A 15,877-nucleotide genomic window follows, 5' to 3' on the forward strand; every position below is an offset into this window, starting at 1 on the left:
TTGAGAGCAACTATAGCATCTTAATGGAGGTGCCAAATAAAGGCTAAGATTGGCTATTAGGCAGCCTCTATGCACACTATTAGCTTACAGGAGGCTTTATTTGGTAGGAAATCTTGTTTTTATTTAACCAAAACTTGCTACCAAGTCAGGAATTCAAAAATAACTCCCTGGTTTGGGGGCACTGAGAGCAACATCCAAGGGGTTGGTGAGCAACATGTTGCCCCTGAGCCACTGGTTGGGGATCACTGCTCTAATAATTGGAATTTTAAAAAATGCTTATATTTTGCCTTAGACAACTCACATTGACTTTTATGTGAACTCGGCAACATTTACATGCTGAATTTTTAAGTTCAGGATTTTTGCTTTATAAATCTTTAAAATTCAAGTCTTTGAAACTCTAATTTGTGAGTTTTAGCTAAAAAAAAAACCCTCGAACTGTGGCAAAAATTTCCAATTTTGAGCGTTAATAAGTCACCCCCTTAATGTGCACATGTTCCTACACTCTAAGGCAAATGAATTGAAAGGAGTAAAATTGTATAATTATAATTAAATAGGTTAACATGTTAATAGAAGTTCTGAACTGAGAGATGACGGAAGCTTAACAATATGTATGTAGGGTGCACTCTATAAATATAACCCATCAAGTGGAGCTGTCATGATGCCGTCACACTGTCAATGTTCATGATGTAACAAACTTACAGTGAAATATGGTAGGTACAAGCATCACCTGACAATATGAAACCAGAAGGCAATATCCCTAGAAGAATGGACCAAAACCATTGCTGAACAGTGAGCAAAGCCACTAAGTGCTTAAAAGATTTAAAGTGGGACAAAAATGAATGTCCACTATTACTCCAGAAGCATGCTGGTCGAACCAATTAAAAAGGAAATAGGTGATAATAAATGACCCTGTACCAATCGTTACACCAGTCCTGCTCACTAGCTAAGAGACTGAATGTCTGCATTATAAATTAGATACTATACCGTGTCACTTGAAAGTCTTTTGACTGCTTTTAAGCAATATAAACTTGATATATCACTCTTAAAAAATGCTATTTTGACTCCTAAATTAATCCATAAAATAAGTTTTTAATACTGGAGTTTGAAACTGGGGCCACAGTCAAAATTGAATTCACTTATCTCTTCCATGGGATATGGATGCTTAAACGTAGTGAAAAAAAATGCAGCCTGTTTTAGGTAAGTACTAAAGAAAAGACTTTTCTATCTGCCTGTGGATGATACTAATGGCACACTGCAAAATGCTACTTGTTGCACACATCACTTGAGTGATATCTGCTGTTGCCACCCTTAATTGCTTTCCAGGCCAGGGAAAGTGGAGAGCAATTTAATGTACTTATTTGGTGTAATTATTGTTAACCACATAAATGGTTATGTATAATTAAATGCAGTTTAACAAAAATGAATTCTTAATTTATTACATATGGGTGCCTCAATGATGTAGCAATACCTGAGCAGTTCCAAAGCTAGGCAGGCAGTATGAGTCTGTTTATTACTGATCAGAGTCTCCCTACAGGAGCAAAACTGAGTTAGCACTGAATGCTACATAAGCCTGCACAGTAATCAAACAATAATTAATAAATACATGGAACAGGTCGGACAAGTGTAGTGACAAACATCAGGGTTCCGTATTTGGTTCTTTGCTTTTTTTTGGTTGTGGTTGCCATTGTAAGCACTTTTTTGGGTTCCATGCAGATTGTTTCCATCTGGAATTAAGAACTGGGAAACAAACTGCAGTTTGATGTTGACAAATGCAGGGTTACACTTTGGCAAAAATAACATGAATACCAGTTATAAACTAAAATGGAATTGTGTAGGACTTGGAGGTTAATGTGGATGTTAATGTAGATTTGCAACTCTAGGCAGTGTCAGTCAATGTCGACTAAAGCTAAAAATGTACCGTCATATACAAAAATCTGCAACGACCTGAGGAATAAAATGATGAAATTAGCGCACGGGGGCAGATTCTTGGCCTGCAGAGAATTAGCCCTACATGGCATTAGCCATAAAGGAATTAATAGAATGTACCTTCAGAATCTCACTGCCCACACTATGAAGAGCAATTTTGCACCATAAAAAGCTTTGACTGCAACCATTTGGAATTATTTTTATGGTGCCAGGTCCCCTTTAAGGACCGGGGCTCAAAACTGCATACTGAAGCTGAGGTCTTTCTAGGGACCTGTAAAGGGGCAAAACTCCAATTTAGAAGAGATCTGCTGTTTTCAGGAGCCAGGTAGTAACTTTCCTTAAGTCAACTGTACCCATTTACGTTATGCTTAGTATTGCTATTCTCTCTCCCTACACATGGACTGACAGAGCACTGGAAATTTGCAGTAACTATGAACTAAGCAATACCTTTCATCACTAGCAAAGCTATAGTTCCTGAGAACACGCCATGTGCATGTACTCTTGATTCCTTTAGGGAACCTAACATGGCTGCCTTCCAAACCTCAGAAACCGCAATGTCATCAGAATATGATTTAGTAACTTCCTTTTTTGTTGACCCTGCTAGCTACCTTAAATATTACCAGGACAGAAAAATGCTATATAGGAACTAAGGTTAAATCTATATATCTTGTGCAAATAACAATAGAAAATTGTGTTTTAATGACATTACTTAAAGCACAGCTACTGTACATTTCAGTTTGCTTCAAGCCCCATCTTATTTACGGAGCTTACATTTTTTCTTCTAAGGTTAGTTTCTTCTATACTGCAGCAAGGAAGCAGCACCCCCATAAGTGAGCATTTTTGACTGTGTAGATTGAACTAGGCTGTTGCTATTCGATGATCTACTTGAAAGCCTGCTTGCAGCACAATATACTGGGAACAGTCTGACAGCTTTCTTGCTGCTTGAGTCAGAATTTGCCATTTTCTGCTCTTAAAGCTACCGTGGGAGGAAGGGGTAAAAATAACGGTAAAAATCTGTAGCACAGGTATAGGACCCATTATCCAGAATGCTCGGGACCAAGGGTTTTTCTGATAAGGGGTCTTTCTGTAATTTGGATCTTCATACCTTAAGTCTACTAAAAAATCAATAAAACATTAAACCCAATAGGATTATTTTGCAACCAATAAGGATTAATTATATCTTAGTTAGGATCAAGTACAAGGTACTGTTTTATTACAAGGAAAAAGGAAATCATTTTTAAAAATCTGAATTATTTGATTAAAATGGAGTCAATGGGAGACAGGCTTTCCGTAATTCGGATCTTTCTGGATAACGGATCCCATACCTGTAAAGACACTGTGACTTATCGTCTAGATGGATACCCTTTTTACTGATCATGGAAGGTGCCCCCTTCAGATCACACAGCAAGTCTGGCTTTAATATAATGTAAAAGAAAGAGGACTAGTAGGGAGACTGCTGTAAAGAAGGTTATCCAAAGAGTTCCTATAGGAACGGGGAGGTGCTGCTAGCATATATGGAAAATGTGACCCCCGTTTGCTTTTTTTATCTTAGGATAAAAATAATTGGGACCTATTGGCCTTAAGATTTGCTTATAAATAGATATATTAACAGCAAGTCATGCTGACTTCCAATAATAACTTTCCATAGAATACTAGAACTAAGAAAAAAAACTGTATTGTTACCACAATCTACAATTCAGAAAGTACAAAGGGTGCAGATGGGAAAAAAAAAATGACTTACTTACCTTTTTGATAGAAATATCTCCGAAAATAGTAAGAACCAAGGTCAACATGTTCAACAATATATCTTTTTGCTCTGTCAATGTGAAGAACTAGGTTTTCCTTGGGAACCTCCAGAACAGCCAAACCAGCGTTTGCACAATGTGAACTCATTGTAGATTCAAAAGAAGAATTTTCACATCCAGAAAAGGAACCAGAATTTGATTTTGTTAAACTGACCTTCTTTTCTGCCTCTCCTCCCATTTCATTTCGAAAGTAAGGGCAGCTTAATACCAAGTCATTGCTTTTGTCATCTCCTTGGTCCATAGATTCTTTTGGGTTTAAATCCTCTGTACTGCCTGTGGGGGAGTTAAAACTTGAGGAGTGTGACAATGGCCCAGCAGCAAGCGATGCGGCGGCAGCAGCAGCAGAAGCACCTGTTGTTGTATTTTTTCTTTTGATGACATTTTGTCTATTCATGACAACTTCATTCAAATCAAATAGAACACTCTGAATATCATAATGTGCAAAACATTTGGGGCAGGTCCAAGGTCTGATGCTATCATCAGAACGGCTATCTTCTATATCTGAAGACTTTCCTAATTCTCCTTCACCTTTGGCATTACGCAGCTTGCGAAAAATGGAAGAGTCTCCAGTCTCTGATTTTGAACGTCTTTTAAGTGGTTTGTCTCTATCCTTGAAAGCTCTATGCCCCTCTCTTTGACCATCTATTACATCCAATGAAAAGCCAGATCCTCGGTTTCCACTACTCAATAGTAGTTCACTCAACTTTGACGGTCCATGGGCACGATGATCAGATCTCTCATTTTTGTACCCTTTTAATAAGTCAAAAAAACTTTCCCCCGAAGTCCCCTGCTTGTCAATTGATGAGGTACTACCATACTCTCTATGTAACGAAGACCCTGTTTTAAATGTTGGTGACATACACTCTTCAAAATTGTCCATATCAAATTCACTTATAGTAATATCACTGTTACTCCGTTGCCTTATCCTGCGAAGAACTTTTCTTGGAGAGCTAGCACTGGAAAAACCTTCAGGGGAAAGAAACCTTGAGTCTAAACTTTCAGCCTGTCTGGTTTTGTTTTTGAGAGTATTCTGGATACTCTTTAGCATAGCAGAATCGCTTGAATTAATGCTTGACATGCTAACTTGACTACTAGGACTACTTTTAACAGATACAGTATCAATACTTGTTGTTTCAGCATCCTGACTAGTTCTACTCACTTCTTTCACATTTTCTTTTCTAGGTGGCCAATCTGCAATTCTTGCCCTTACTCCCATCTTGGGAACACCAGGAGTTGCAGATATATGATGGGAACTTTCACTACGTGGTGGGCCAACAGGAGACATTGCAGATGAACCTAAGCTACCATTCTGTGACCTGAAACGCCTCATATAAAAGTCATCTGAACGAGCTTTTTGTGGTCCATCTGGTACAGCAGTTTGGATTCCACTTGCAACCGACCTCTCAGTCTGGGACCTTTTCAAACTGGTCATGATCTGAAAATAGGCTTGAACTTAAAACCTTCCAGAATAAAACACACCCATGTTTGTTCTCTACAAGGGTACTTTTCTCCTGGAGAAAACACTCCAGAAAGTGCCCTGGTTTCATGAGATCTGTAAAGGTGAAAATAGGAGGAGGGAAAAAAACTGTTTTTGCTTAGTAACTTGCATGGAATGCCGTAGCTGTTGTCTTCGTTTTATTTCTGTTTTTTCACAAAGACTTCCTTTTCAGGTTTCTGAATTTGTCAGGCCATCCAAGCAATGCGTTGATTGATGCAACCTAAAAAACATAATTTACCACTTTAAATATGTTTTTAAAAAAGATGAACTTTTAATAATCAACCAAATAATTCAAACATTGGGATATTCATAGACTACACTTTAACACTGATAAAGACATCTGTTTTTTCCTGCTAATTATATTTTAGCATGCTCATGACCATCTAAATCAACCCTGACAACCTTAAAAGAGCAAATTTTTTATTGATTGGATATCAAAACCTGGGACAACGGTATTATTGTAGTAAAGACAGTGCTGCCATTTTAATACTTTCTGGTGATTTCTTGCCTTGGCTAGGTGTGCACTAAAGAAAAAAGGTTTTCGGTGTAACATTCTTCAGAAAACCTTGTTCATGTCTGTATGTTACATGTTAGATTCTAGAAACCTTGACAAGAGATCTTTTAAATTTATGGAAGTAATCAAAAAAGCATGGCATGAAGACAAAGCTTTTAAATGTAACCAATGACTAATTTGCCATCTTCAGAACGTTCAGATAAATTAAGTTTGAAGGAAGTTGGTTCAAACAAATAGAAGGGCCAAAGGTACATGTGTTTAGCAATCCATATATCATGCCAGAATGGAGCATTTGATGAACAAGGCTGTAGGTTCAGCAGAAACTCAATTCTGAGAAAAGTTTAAAAAAAAAAAAAAAGTTTATGTGGAAGGTATATATGGTATATATAAAAGTGATGGTTAAATTGCGGGGGGATGTAAACCTCAGGTAGAAATTATAATGAAACAGAAGTAGCAGCTCTAGCAGCTTCTCTTTTAAATTAAAGCAGTGCTGCACAGCACTGAGAAGTGGGTTACTGGTTGGCAAATGAGTTGGCAAGTGTCGCAGGTCAATGAGCAGTGCATCTGTGTTGATTGTTGGGAAAAATGAAATGCCCATGGCTGGATAGCTGGCAGCTGTGTAATACTTACTTTGGCATCAAACAAGTTGAAAAAAGGTGGGAAAAAAACCTTCTCTCTCCTATTCCATATTTCCCTATAGACTTCAATGGAAATTTCTCGTGTTAAGATTTACTAACTAATCAATATTTTATCATAAGGAAATGTTAATTTATTTAGGAATTTATCTGTCAAAGGAGTAAAATAAACATTACTGGCTCATCACTCATATATAGTCAACATCCATTTTTTACTAGTCATAGTGCCGCCTCCTGGACAAACCCAGTTGGTTAGTCAATCAATCAACCAATCAGGTTAAAGCTAAAGATTAATTTTAAGTAACTGTATACATAAAAACGTCTACATAAATATTTATAGAACTGACAAAACACTCACTGGAGTAAGTTAGTTGTTATTAGAGCTTTACTTTTGCCTACAATAAATTACAAGAGTAGAATGTATCCTTCAAACACAAAATCCACAAAATCTACAAAACCACTTGTAGCTATGATCATTTGTAGGTCACTCATTGACTGCAGATATTAGAATATTTAATAATTACAGTCTTCAGACCATAAGTGCAGCAGATACGCCTGCTCTGGCATGTGTTTTGCATTTCCCCTACCAGTAGCATAGCTGAATGAACACCATACGACATCAATGTGTAAATGCCACTCTCCCCACCCAAAATGAAAATTTAGGCGGTCTAATGTTAACATGAAAAGAGAGGCTAAAAACAATTATTTTGTGATTAACAGCAAATTAAGCCTCACACTGAATATCTGATATTACTTATACGCCCACCTTTACAGGAAGTGCACAAACTCAAATTAGAAGTAGGTTTTTTTTTATTAGCTGGAAAAGGCCATAAAAACTTGTGACATCCTATTGCACAGATGACTTTGCCATATGCTTTAATGCAATAATGATTTAAAGTAGAATGAGATAATACCATCCATATGTCTGATACAGTCACATAAAATATATGCTTATATAACATACTAATAAAAAAAAAATGTATTAATGACAGTTTCATATGTAGCTTCCAATTATACACTACAAATTATTTTCCCCATTGAGGAAGCCAATCTACACTAACTTCCTCCTACTGAAACCTAGACAACCAGTATGAATATGGAAGGGTTGATTCTAGCTTAAACCCTGCCATAAAAGGAACATATCCTACTATAAATATGCCTGAGAGTAATGGCAGCATATGGGTTCCAAGATGGTGCCCAATATAAATTTCTCTTCTTGTTCTATGATAGACAGATCTGGACTAAACAGTACCCTTTTTAATACATAACATAACATATTTCTATTTACTATAATCATGGTTTTAGTTTCAACTGAAATAACATAAAATTTAAAGAAGCAAAACCTGAAAACATTAATTTTGAAAACATAATTTGAATGCTGCATCATATGCACTATATGTACCAGCATGATGGCCAATGGTCCAATTTCAACCAGAACATCTGCAAGCAGTTGGTATGTTCTCCCTTTGTCCACACGGGTTTCCTGCAGGCACTCTGGAGGAAATTATTATTATTTATTAGTTCCTGTGCAAATGTTTGGTATAGCCATGCAACTTGAGTACATACTGCAGGGCTTTGTGGGCAGGCTACAAAGGCCCAAGCCTAGGGCGGCAAATATATGGGGGCAGCAGGCCACCACTGGCTGCATATGAACTAGTGCTGGCAATTGGTAGTAGCAGCAGCTGAGAGGTGTGTACAAGCAGTGGAGGTATGCGAGTAGGGAGGCGTGCAAGCAGGGGTAAAGGGGGTGTGAGTGGGACATCCTATATTTAAATCTGGCCCTGACAGCAGTACTACAGTTTTGACTATTATAACTTGCCTGTGTGAAAAAGGGATCTGGATATGTACAGGAAAGTGGTGGAAGTGAGCATCATACAAGCAGTAAGTACGTGAACTGGAACAAAAAAAAAAAAAAAGGAAACCATAGCATATAACTACTGCATTCTGTAGCTGTACATGAACACTATCCCCAAGTCCTGTAACGAACAGATTAGGAGTATAACTATCTGGTGTTTTAGTTGCCCTTTAATACAAGCATACCTGCAGATAAAAGAACATGCAACATGAGGCCTCGGGTTTCATAGGGAGATTTATAGATCTGCAGTCTGTATATATTTAAAGGAGCAGTATGGCATCAGGATGATTAATATGATGAATGAAATCAGACCAAATAGAAGACTACAGAGTTGGGAAGTTTGCCTTATTAGGCACTGGGAGTGTATGATTTAATGGCCACTAGGCTACAGGCTACTGGCAGCTTAAGGAAACCATCACATTTAACCCTGGAGTGGTATTTGGCATAAGATGATTTGCAAAAAGCCCTGAATATTCTAGGAACGTCAACGTCAGGACCTGGCACAGTCATAAACAAAAGCAGCCTTGTGTGTAGTCACTGAGAATGAATACTACAGCATTAAAGAAAACTATTTCAGTTAAAAGTATATCCGTAAATCAAGGGTACTGCTGAATTTGTATATTACATATTTTTCTGTCAGCATTCTAAGAGCTATTATCACATCCATTCGTGATTGATGGGTAGTGCTAAAAGGATTTCAGCAATGTAGTTACCACAGATGACCCATACAGTAATCCTGAGCGTTTATTTCTGTGAGCTGTTTTATAAAATCTCAGTTTAACATTTAAATGCCTTGCAGGGGAGAAAATGGCACCCATATGCTGCCCCCACTTATCCCTCTGAAGTGCCATGATTGCTCTTGGGCAGCGGGTAGCCTCTCTCACTGCACAAATAGGACATAAAGGCACTGCCTACACAAACACATGCAGGTTTTAATATTTTAAACATAAAAATACAGTATGTTGCAATTAAAGGAGAACTAAACCCTAAAATGAATATGGCTAGAAATGCCATATTTTATAAACAGAACTTATTGCACTAGCCTAAAGCATCAGCATCTCTATAGCAGCAGGTGTCACAGGAGTTCCCCATCTTGGATTTTGTTAGAAGTGTCAGTGACACTGCACATTTTAAGTGAGCTTGGGCAGCAATTGAGAAGCTAAGCTTAGGTAGGGGTTGTCGCAAATTATCAAGCAGAAAATGAGGTTCATTGTTCATATAAACTGATGCTACAAGGCTCATTATTAAACTCTGATGCAAAATGCACTGGATTTAGAGTGGCCATGTACAAAAAAATATTAATAATGTACTAATAAGCTAATGACTTATACAATAACCAGGAGGATAACTGAGGATTTGCTGGTAGGGTTAGAATACTGGGGGCAGAAATACCAGTGCAAGAGTCCCAGTTAACAGTTACTTTTACCTGCAACACCATTTGTACAAAGCATATCTGAGAAAGCTCAACAAAACTATTTGGAAAGTAAAATAGTTTGTAATAAGAGACCATATATCCCTTCATCTACAAGAACATAGAGAGCTAATTAATTATAAAACAGCCTAGAAATGTACTTTGAGAGAACTGTATTTTTATTAATAGGGAAGATTTAATGTAAAGCAAATGTATCTTTAATTTACAAAATAATGATAAATAAGTGACAGCATTAATGATAATTTTACAACATTTCCAATATTTTGTGTTGCATTCAGATTTTGTGTAAAACATCCATTCGAGTAAGGCTGGGGTTGAATCTCTGGCCTGCAATTAACTAAAGCTACTCCCCCACTGGTTCATTTTGTAAGATCTAAAGGGAAAAAAACCCTGATAGCTTTGCTGAGCACATCGGCATTGCTAATAAAGCAGTGGTCCTATGGGAGATATTAAATACTGTGGTCTAAGCAAAGAAAGTCATTTTAAACCCATTAGCTGCTGGATGCAACAGAGTAAGTTGATTTTGGTAGAACAAAGAAGGACCAATATTAGATAAAGGTACTGTACTTGGCTGTGCTGCTATTGTCAAAGGTATAAATAACTAATAAAATTCAATAATAAATAAAGTTCAATTATACACCCATTGTACAGCACTGTGGAATATGTTGGTGCTTTATAACTATGAAGTAAACATAAATAATAATAATAAAAGGGACCAAATAATATAATAATAATATTAGGGATCAATTTGAGTGTTTCCAAATACCTATTTTTAGTTTTTAACTTAATGGGGCCAGTATAATCTTAAAATATTAGGAGCACATGCAAATACAGATCTTGTGACATGGTGAAAGAAAATTCATTGATGTCAAAGACATTGTCATGTTAATTGTTCGAGTTTATTAATTATTTGTTCATAGTCTAATGAAACAGATGAACAAGACAAAATTTTAATATTTACATATAAAGGGGACCTGTCACTTAGCCATAAAAAACCTGTATTATTAAAGTTATTTTCAAATTAAGCATGAAACCCAAATATATTGCCTGCTCCGCCTCTATGCCTAAGGCACAGCAATCGCTTTCATTTCTGCGCTTCACAGATTTCACTGCACTCCTCACATCCCACACCTCAATGTCTATAATGCTGTAGCCTGTACCTGGGCATGAGGTCCTCCTTTATGGTGCATAAACATGATTTTGGATTATTGCAAAGTTTGCCTTGATAACAAATTCCACAAAATGGCTGCCACCTGCTTGCTGTTAGATTTTTGAAGTATGGGGCAGATTCTCAGACCAAAAATTCACCACATGGAGCATCAGCCTACGTATGGGGGTGTGTGAGTGCATGAATATAAACAAATCCGCCATTAAGTGACATCCAAGGTCACAAAGTCAGTGGAGAAAGTGAATTGGGATTCCCTGTGAAAGAATCCAGTGATTTAACCACTTTATATTTAATTTTGAAATTTCAAATGGGGCTAGCCATATTCTTCATTTTCCAGGGTGCTACAGTATTGTTACCTGTGCTCTGACCTGTGAACTTCAGTCACACTTTACTGCTGAGCTGCAAGTTGGAGTGAAATCCCCCCCCTCCCTTTCCCGCTCCAGGAGCCGATCAGCAGAACAATGGGAAGGGAGAAAAATAGCAGCTCCCAGTGAATAACAGAATAGCACTCAATAGTAAGAAATCCAAGTCTGGCTTGGGACTCCTCCAGTTACATGGGAGTAGAAGAAACAATAGGTTATCTGAAAGCATTTCTAATGTGTAGCACTGGCTCCTTCTGAAAGCTTAGACTGAGGCACAATACAATAAGATGGCTGCCTACACACCAATATTACAACTAAAAAAAAAAAAAAATACATTTGTTGGTTCAAAAATAAAATTTTAGATGGTACAGTGAATTATTTGTATGTAAACAGTGTCATTTAGAAATAAAAAGCATACCATACAAATCATGACACTATCCCTTTAAATGAATATAGCTGTTATTTCCACAGAACCCATAAACAAGGATGTTATTAAATGAACATATTAACAGCTGAGGCAAGTGTTAATTGGACTTGCTGGAGAGTGTGATGGCCTCTTTTAAGGACCAAAGCCATAAGCAATTAATTGGCAGGACAAAAGGCAACCTACCCTGCATTTGCTTTAGTAGCAGAGTTAATGGCAAGGCTGACAATAACTCCCACATTCTCAACAAGAGTCTAAAGGCTTTCTAAAAATAACGAGTGGGAGATTAGTATTTACAATAGGCAGCTCAACCAGAAGGTAAAGTGCATGGAATGCTGTGTACATCAAACGCGTCTGGTATCATTTTGAGCTGAAAGCATTATGACATATTAACTCCAAGTACTGCAATGTACTGCTAACTACTTGGGCAATGTATGCTCCATGTATCCTGGAAAAACACCTGGTAGACTTCAGGCTGACTGGTTAACTTTTGTATTTATTCCAGGATGACAATGAGTGCAAATACAGAATGCAAATATCTTCAATCAGACAGGGAAGAGGGACTAAAACAATGATAATACAGGTGTATGTTCTGTGATCTACAATACTTGGGTTTACCAGATAAGGCCAAAAAAAAAAAAAACCCCGAAAAAAACAATTAGGACTGTTTTGCCTCCAATAAGGATTAATTATATCTTAGTTGGGTCAAGTACATGGTACTGATTTATTATTACAGAGAAAAAGAAAATAAGTAATTAGAATTATTTTGTTAAAATGGCATTCTCGTAATTTGACCGATGACCGGGGAATGCGGAAGTGCGGTGTGAATGCGTATGTACGCATTCACGCAGCACTTCCACATCCATGGCTTCATCGCGGTCAACCAGAAATCCACGGGGGATCGACTGGTGGACCGAGATTGACATATTGGCCACCCCAGCATTACATGTACTCAGTACTTGCTCTGGCAGGCCAAAAGTACCACATGTAAAGTTTCACATGAGAATATTGCAGTAATTAAAATACCTTATATGTACAGAACCATATGTTGCTGGTTTAGATACACCTAAACATATAATTTTGTAAAATCAAAGCAAATAAAAGCAAGCAACTATTTAATATACAAGTACCAACATGTTATTTTGTAAATTAAATGGTCTGTTTTTATTCTTCATGCTGCTTGTCCTGCCTACCATCCATGTATTAGTAGTTGGCTCTGCAGCAGATGTACAACTCCAAATTCTACAATCCAATTCCCAAAGCAAGTGCCCCAAGTCTTTATGGAGTTTCTCCTACTTTGGTTATGATTGCTTTTGCTGCCCACCCTTGTTTGTTCTATTATCACTAATTACAAGAGCAGCTCAGGGCCTAATAATCAGCAGGCAGCACTGGTAATTAGCAGTAGGGAGAGCTTTGAAAGGCAGATTGCAAGTTGCATAAATAAAACCAACAACGAATGATTTAGTCTGGCAGAAACATGCAAAATAAAATGATGCAATGATGCCTTAAGCTGGGCATACACGGGCAGATCTACGGGTGGGTGATACCTACGGGTGGGCGATATCGGGGAGGCATGTAGGCAAATTGGATCATTTGGCCCTGGGGCCAAACAATCGAATTCTACACGCGGCAATGGGGCAGTGCCGATGCGGTCCCCGATCCGACGATTTTCTAACCTGCCCGATTGATATCTGGCCAATTTCAGGCCAGATATCGGTCGGCCAGGCCCCTCAGTTCTGCCCTTACACAGGCCGATAAGCTTCCAAATCGGTCCAAGGGACCGATATTGGCAGCTATAATCGGCCCGTGTATGGGGACTTTTAGGTTAGGCCTGTCCAACCGGAGCCCCAGGGGTTAGATGTGGCCCTCCAAAAGGATCCCAGTAACAATACAGGCTCTACAGCCTTCACTATATGATATAATTTTAATTTGATCTGGCCCTCCAACATGCTGTAGAACATGTAATTGGCCCACTAGTAAGTTGGACAGCATTGCCATAGGTTAAGTCCACAAGTGATTTTTTTTTTTTCTTTTTAAATATTTTTTTTTTTCTTTTTAAATATTCTCTCTTTGTGTAAGTTATTAGAAATGTTCAATTTGCGTGGTTGTTCTACAACTGCTCTCTTCAGTTCTAATTTCACCCTAGCAGTGCCCTGAAACCGGTTTCTTAACCTGAGTCCTCAGATGTTTCCCAGCATGCTATAAACCTGTGTTTTAAGAATGTTTGAAGTTGTTGTACAGCAACATCTAAGAGGCCAAGGAAAAATTACATAAACGTTAAATACAGGATAATGTCACTGGCTTAGCTAATGCCTTCATTAGGGCTGGGGTAGTCTGGCTGTGGAAATAGACTTTTATTTCATTTACTGAATGCTCATGAGTGCGTTACAATATTTTGCACCAAATGAAAAATAAGCCTGTAAGCCTTTTTGTGGGATCTTAAACAGGAATTCCTACTTTGATCGGCAGAGGGGTTTTACAGGACACAAAGAATTTCGACAGAAAAGGCAAAAATGAATTCTATTGGCAAGGCAAAGCATCCAAGAAGAGGTATAAACATCTCTGTTGAAGCACCGGAAAAACCTGGGAATCTAATTATACACTGTAATCATAAAGTTAGGAAATGTTAACCCCCCAAAAATGTTTGTTTAAATAAGTTTAAAAAAAAAAAAAATCTATGGTTTTAGTTTGTTTGAAAGCATTAATTGGTTTCCAGTGTCATGAGCAGAAGTGCTAAAATCGTCAAGACAGATACTGCTTTTTAGTTTTACAAATAACTTTAAAAATTATTGAACATACTTAATGAGTGTATATTGAAAAGATGCTTAGAAGTACATTTTGTTTCATTAAGTAAAATATGCACATTCTCCTTATTAATAATGGCTACCTACATGTCAAACAACAGATTTATGTAAGTGTACCAGTCTCCCAATTGGAACAAAAAAAAATGACTGCATTTAATTTAGCTGAGAAACATAAACCCAGATAATTGCTGTGTGAGCAGAGGAATAGCTCGCAGATCTAAGGCGCTGAGCTAAGCACTGGGAGGGAGGCCCAGGTTCGATTCCTGGTGTCAGCAGCTTCTGACCTTGGGCAAGTCACCTCAGGCTCCAAAACTTCCATTGTTAGCTCTGCTGGGCTTTGATTTAGCTAGAGAAATATATTACTATTTGTTCTTATGCATAAAGATTGGCATAATATAAAAGTATTTTGCCTGTCTTTAATAAAAGGCCTGGTAAAATTGCAAAATTTTTCTAATGGACTAAATATTATTTTGCTTTGCTTATCTATCAAATAGTCTCTAAAAAGAACTCTCCAAAAGTGATCACAAGTATGTTTAGGTATGGACATAACGTTATAGTCTTTCTAGAGCAGGGCTGTCCAACTGGAGAGCCCCAGGCTGGATGTGGCCATCCAAAGGATTTTTATCGCCCTAAGTCTGCTCAGAGACCCCCACATAAACTCCACTGGATGACACCATCATGTTAATGAATCTGCCCCTCCAACATGTTGCATGGGATATAATTTGCCCACTACATGTAATAAGTTGGACCGCACAGCTCTAGGGCACTCTTCAAAGTTGCAGTGATAAACCATTTAAATACCTTCCAATGACTACAATGTGAATCACATAAAGTAGGACACAGCTCATCATTATAATCCTAAACACAGATCTGTGCAAAAACTAATTCCTACTGTAGACACGAGGAAGCATATTTTTATTGTTTGGTTTGCAGTGTCCAGGTTGTTGCCCAGTAAGACGTATGTTTAAGAAGCAAACACTGAAAATTTAGAACTACAGTTATGGTATCCATTATGCAGAAACCTGTTATCCAAAAAGCTCCATATTACAGTCCATTTTAATCAAACAATTCCAATTCTTAGAAATGCTTTCCCTTTTCAGTGTAATTATAAAACAATACCACAAACTTGATCCCAACTAAGGTATAATTAATCCTTATTGGAGGCAGAACAATCCTACTGGACTTTATTAAAGTATGAAGATCCATATTATGCAAAGACCCCTTAAGGTCCTCATATGCGGGCCAATAGTAGCTGCCGATATCGGTCCCTTGGACTGATTCTGCAGCTAATCGGCCTGTGTATGGGCACTCCCAACGGGCATGCCCGACCGATATCTGTCCTGAAATCGGCCAGATCAAGATCGGGCAGGGTAGAAAATCTAGTCAGAATTATAATGACGGGCATAGGCAAAGTCGGTCCAGGGACCGCATCAATGAACCAATGCGGTCCCCGG

General features: G+C 37.9%; 1 protein-coding gene across 3 annotated transcripts in view; it reads right to left on the reverse strand.

Annotated features, from left to right (window-relative positions):
* Positions 1-15,877, reverse strand: part of sipa1l1 (signal induced proliferation associated 1 like 1) — a 131,865-nt gene that overhangs the window by 54,201 nt on the left and 61,787 nt on the right. For all 3 annotated transcript variants that reach the window (XM_004917249.4, XM_002936883.5, XM_004917250.4), the window contains one exon: positions 3,672-5,449. In XM_004917249.4, coding sequence (XP_004917306.1) covers positions 3,672-5,163 — 1,492 coding nt within the window. In that variant the 5' untranslated portion in view covers positions 5,164-5,449. The remainder of the gene's footprint in view (positions 1-3,671; positions 5,450-15,877) is intronic.

The sequence above is a fragment of the Xenopus tropicalis genome, chromosome 8 (genome assembly GCF_000004195.4).
Source record: "Xenopus tropicalis strain Nigerian chromosome 8, UCB_Xtro_10.0, whole genome shotgun sequence".
Classification (NCBI taxonomy): Eukaryota; Metazoa; Chordata; class Amphibia; order Anura; family Pipidae; genus Xenopus; species Xenopus tropicalis.